Here is a 5,555-nt window from a genome sequence, read left to right as displayed (position 1 = left end):
TCCTGACTTTGTGCATCAAACCTCCATTGAATCATCTTTCTATTCATTATTCATCAATCGATCATGCATTTCTCATTACCATGATGACATTTGTCCATCTATCATGTATTTGTGTAATTACCATGATGACGTTTGTCCATCTATCATGTATTTGTTCTCAAATCATCAATCGACCATGCATTTCTTTGATTGTTTCAGATAGAACTATTTTGAGGATAGTTGCTCATACAAGATTCATAGATAGTTGTTCATACATGTTTCATGGTTCGGCATTCTTCTGTTCTCTTATCTTGATAAACCAAGAATTCATGTCCTGATGCTTTTCAGTAGAACATGATGTTAGTTTATTGCTTTAGCAGTACCTCCAGTACTTTAAATTTCATAATTGATGTATTTTTAAATTGTACGTATGAAATAACACATAATCAAGAAATTGAATTAAGTGAAAGTATACTTTAGTTGTATTAGCCATATATTTTTAAGTTAGGGCCTCATTTTGCATTTCATCCTGAGGCCCCAAATGTCTGAAGATGGCCCTGCTCCCTACCAAGCCATGTCTTAGTGCCACCCGTCGTGGTTGTCGTGTTTTTCGGCCTCGCCCCGACTTGCTTTCCCTACGCTCGTAGGTCCTCCTCGCCTCCTCGACATATTTTCTGTCGAGCTTGTTGTCGATGTTTAACAGTGACCCGATTGAGTCGATTCCCATAGGCAGATTATAAGTAGTGCTCAGTTGCTACTTGCTACCATGATTTTTCTGACACTTGGGCCAGCTTCAAGTGACGGCTTTCCCGCGGCCGTCCAGTCGCGGGAGATAATCTCGTCGCATGAATGAATCCCGCGATTGGTTGCCTGGCAAAACGCACAGCAGAATCATGGACGCGATCATAGGTTACTATACTACACACATATACTGAACGATTCTTCTGCACGCTCAGCCTTTGAGTTGGGCTGATTGAGTTTACATGCCAGAAAAAAGGATCTAAAACTCCAATCTTGTAATCAAGATGCAACTAACCAAACTAGCTGCAAATAAGCCACAATGCAAAAATGCTCTATCCAGCTACGAAGCTGCCAAACTGCAAATACAAGGGGTCAAAACAATCATCTTCAGCATTTATAAAGTCCATACAACTAATTCGACCTGACAAGATCTTCACAGCATAGACCCTTGATGAAGACGAAGGAGGCTCACACAGTGTTTACAGTGTCGGCGAGTGACCGCAGTATGCATCCTAAGCCAGCTCTCTCCGTCAGTTTCTCATGGATTTTGAGGCACTGGTCACACGTCGGCCGGTCACCAGTGGACAAACCTCTGTACAGGTATCTACATTGCAGAGAGAAAACATATGCAGATTAGATGGTCGTTTCCATAAAATTTGACTTACACTGCAAGTCTGCAGAGGAAAGATTGAGAGGGAATGGCCCCAGAATCATAAACGGGCAACAATATTAGAGATGGTTAAACAAACTGGAGCCTTTGAGGAAATTATTGTATTGCGAAGTAAGTGAACCACACAAACCAAAGGAGAACGGTGTTAAAAATTCCACCAAACATGAGAAATTAAAAGGGACATAAGGAGTGGCTACCTACGCCTTCGAGCGAAAGGGCGGAAGACTATATACCGGTATCATGTTCAAACAATGATGGTTCAGCACGCACTCTGAGGTGAAAACAGCCGACATAAAGTAGTGCTGTAGAGCATCTCCAATAGCATTGCCCGAATTTCGTTACCTAAAATCAGTTTTAGATAGGAGAGAGAAGATTCAGAGAATCGAAGCCTTTTTTGTTCTCCTCCAACAGCATACCTAAAAACTGCCTACCTATGTTTCATTCGATTGCTTCCACCTCTATTTGAATTGTGTAAATACACTCCAAATGAACTCTACGTCACATCAAACAATGATTCGGACATATTTCCATCATGGATCAGACATTTGCAAACACAATGACCAACATCATGGATGTGCATGCACCCTGACAAATGCCGTTTCATTTATTGCAAGAGCTATCAATGATCTGTGTGGTTCGGTTGTCTTGAAATGCTAAGTGAGCTAATACTTGTGGTAGTGGTCTGGTCGACACTAACTTCATCTGAAGGTAATGAAACAGAAAAACTCTATGTTACAGTGACACATTTTGGAATGCAAAACACAAATGGCGCATGAAAAAGCAGAAGTCGTGAAAAGAATATGTGAGGCAATGGCTGCCGCAATACTGTCCAGGAAGACCAAACCAGCAAAATGCTGTGCTGTTACCGCATAGTACTTGGGAGGCTGAACTAGAAACTACTGATCAACACCATCCGAATTCCAAACAGCAGCCCTACACTCAAATGTTGCATACAGCAATTTACACTGACTCGATTAAAGCAGTTGGATGTTGGCAGCAAGAAAGGGAATTAGGGAAGGGAAGGGGACGAGTCTCACTTCATGAGGATGTCGTAGTACTCGGTATCCAGTGAGTTGAACATGCCGTCGATGTCCCTGATCGCCATCATGGCGCGGTGCACCACGATCCAGTTCGCCGACTGCAACAAGATGAAGAAACCAGCATGTTTATTACGTGATTTTGAAGACGTTCCATGGCAGAAACGAGACAAGGAGCGCTGACAGAGAACCAAACCTTGCATCGCTCGTCGCGGGTCTTGAGGGGCGACCCCTCGAGCGCCGTCTTGAGGGCTTCCACCGGCTTCGACCTGCCCGCGCCGCACAGCATAATCAATCAGCATACAGCGGAGGAATCGGGAAGGGAGAGGGAGGGGAGGGAAGCTTACTGCTTGAGGAGGGTCTCGATCTTGCGGGACTTCTGCTCGATGCGGCTGATGAGGGCCTCCAGGTTCTCCTCCGTCTCGAGGTAGGCTGCTGACGCCATCTCGCCGGCCACCAGGAGGGCGAGGCGGTGTTAGGTTTTCTGGTTGGACCTGTAGGAAGGAGTCGACTTGTGTGTGAGTGTTATGTTATAGGGAAACTAACTAGAACTACTTCGACACCTCTTTTGGAAGTATAAAACTACTCATGATTAACAACACTAAAGAAACCATGGATAAAATTCCATCACGAGGGGGAAAAAGAAAACCAACTAAAACTACTCATGATCAACAACACTAACAAATCCATGGATAAAATTACATCGCGAGGCAAACACAAAGAATATGGAAACATGACAGTAGAACCATTCCTACACAGCTTGGGATGTATGAAACCTATGCATCCCATAGTGGGGAATTACAGTTGGCACAGTTTTTGGCGCCTCTTTTGGATGTACAAAAACTACTGATGATGTGAAAAACTAACATAGCCCCGTTGACAAAAAATTCCATTGCAGACGAACAAGAAAAGGATTTCATCCTGGAAAAAGACGTATATAGTGTAATTTCAGGACATGGCCAAGACGTATATACTGTAGATGGAAAAAGATTTCATCCTGCTGGAACCATGTTTTTTTCTAGCAGCCCAGAGATAGGAAACTGTGTCTAGTCAAAACCTTTTATTAGCAACAAAGAGCAAGTGGCAGCTCCAGGAAATCTAAGTTAGTAATAGATACAAAAGCCCCCATTCTGCTTTACCTGCTTGTTTTAGTTAAAAAACCAAACCAAATCCCTTTCATTTTTAGTAGTAATACATGCTACTCTTAATTCTTATATAACCATCATTCTGAATTCTTAAAGACTATTAGTACTAATCTATACAGGATATTATTACTCAGGATATAGACTTTGGTCTTTGGCTGGTAACATGTGCAAGCTAGCTGCATGTCTCAGTTCAGTACAAGTGCATGTCCGCATGTTTGCCAGCTGCATGTTTAATATTTGAACAAATGATCGGCATGAAAAAGCTTGATAAGATATAAAGTGAATTGCTGAAACTTTGTTCTAGTGTTCAGGACCGGTCATCAGAGCAGCTGCCGTGGACTCGGAAAAGTTCAGGACTAAATTTTGAGCTCCCTGTCGTTCATCGTAAAGTTCAGCAGAAACTCAGAAAAGGCTGAAGCACATTGCTTCAAGATGTTGCCAGACTAGGATTTTTAGCTGGAGATTTGCTCACTTATACTAGTGCTTTCTCTATTCGCAAGTATATTGGCATGTCCTGAAATCTGAAGGTCACTTGGACGCAGTGTTTGCAGCATTGGTGTCATTGTAGTATTCAGACTTTTTAAATGTGGTTATCGTTTCCATTTGTTGCTGCTATTTAGAAAAGATCCGGCCAAACGGATCTGAATTTGAATGAAATGCACAATCTTAACAGCAGTAGCAGGCCAAACGGATCTGAATTTGAATGAAATGCACAATCTTAACAGCAGTAGCAGGCTTGCGATCTACTCCTATTTAAATGGTATCCCATCTACTTGTGTGGCACACAGGCTCCATTTGATCCCATCTTGGAGTGTTTAAGTAGAAGAGCCCGTGTTTCATTTGATCCCATCTACAGTATATACGTAGCAGCAGCATAGAATTGCAGGCACCGCGGAGAGATGAAGTGGCGGACGCGGGCAGCCGCGAATCATGCGATTAGCAATAGCGGACGTTGCGGAATCTGGCGGACGCGCGGCGGCCGTGTCGACTTGCATCCTGAAATCCTCCTCCCTTCCCCCAACGAGAACAGAAGCTGAGAGCGGCGCGTGAGCGGCGTGGTACTCACCTGAGATCTCGCTCCCTCTCGCTTCCGACGGGCGAATCGAACCCGACGAGCCCCAGCCGTCAATCACCTCCGCCCTGGTTGCGCCTGCTTGCCGGAGGTGCGACGACGGCTGCCGCGGAAGCGCTCGATGTCCGCCGGAGGAGTGGAAGACGACCAAGGGGAAAGGGGATCGGGATGCCTGAGTGCCTCTCTCTCTCTCTCTCTCTCTCTCTCCGGCGCGAGCCCCGAACGGACGACCACGTCACGGTAGAGAAAAGGAGTAATTTCTCGCTTGGGCCTTGGTGGACCAGCCGGCCTGGAAGCAGTACGGGCAGAGACGCGCCCGGCTATATCTCGCCTCGCGCGACACCGAACCGAATAGCCACTGCTCTCACTAGGAACCGCTATATTCGGCCAGCCCACTTTGCTTTGTTTCGTTTGTTTCTTTGGTTCGTTAGTTCTTTTTTCATTTTTGTTCATACTTAAAAAATAATCTAAAACACATATAACTAAAAAAAATATTAAATTTTCAAAGTGTTCATCATGCATTTTAAAAAATGTCTTATGATGTAAAAAAATCTGCAACTTTTATACAATATTAGTACTGTTTAACAAAAAAATGTTTGTGGAATTTAAAAAAAGTTAAGACATTTAAAAAAATATTCGTGAATTTAAGTAAACAACTATAAAATGTAGTAAAAGGTTTGCGTGACTTAAAAAATAAGTTTAGTAACAACCAAAAAATGTACATAAAATTGAAAAGAAAATGTTTATACAATGTAACAAGAATATTCACATAGTTTAAAGAAAATTCTTAGTGCCATTGGAAAAAACAACTTTTATTTGAAAAATGTTCCACAACAATGTTTACTGAAAAAATCTATATGTGTTGGGAAAAGAAAAGAAACAAGAAAAATAAATAAAAACAAATAAACCCG

The 5,555-nt window shown here is 42.9% G+C and overlaps 1 protein-coding gene across 1 annotated transcript; it reads right to left on the bottom strand.

Annotated features, from left to right (window-relative positions):
• Window positions 1-875: 875 nt before the first annotated feature.
• Window positions 876-4,861, bottom strand: LOC119362406 (actin-related protein 2/3 complex subunit 5A-like). Its single transcript, XM_037627620.1, has 5 exons — window positions 4,639-4,861; window positions 2,775-2,921; window positions 2,624-2,696; window positions 2,428-2,528; window positions 876-1,324 (listed from the first exon to the last, which is right to left on the bottom strand). Exons 2-5 carry the CDS (start codon window positions 2,870-2,872, stop codon window positions 1,189-1,191), a joined length of 408 nt encoding a protein of 135 aa, XP_037483517.1. The 5' UTR covers window positions 2,873-2,921; window positions 4,639-4,861; the 3' UTR covers window positions 876-1,188.
• Between the last annotated feature and the right edge of the window lie 694 nt (window positions 4,862-5,555).

This window comes from Triticum dicoccoides, chromosome 2B (assembly GCF_002162155.2).
Source record: "Triticum dicoccoides isolate Atlit2015 ecotype Zavitan chromosome 2B, WEW_v2.0, whole genome shotgun sequence".
Classification (NCBI taxonomy): Eukaryota; Viridiplantae; Streptophyta; class Magnoliopsida; order Poales; family Poaceae; genus Triticum; species Triticum dicoccoides.
Note: the sequence above shows the minus strand (reverse complement) of the source record. Positions and strands in the feature narration are given on the sequence as shown.

Coding starts and splice junctions, on each gene's coding strand:
- LOC119362406 (XM_037627620.1), bottom strand. CDS start 2,872: ATGGCGTCAGCAGCCTACCTCGAGACGGAGGAGAACCTGGAGGCCCTC. Junction 2,697..2,774: donor ATCGAGACCCTCCTCAAGCA/GTAAGCTTCCCT, acceptor CGGCGCGGGCAG/GTCGAAGCCGGTGGAAGCCC. Junction 1,325..2,427: donor TACTACGACATCCTCATGAA/GTGAGACTCGTC, acceptor TCTGCAATGTAG/ATACCTGTACAGAGGTTTGT.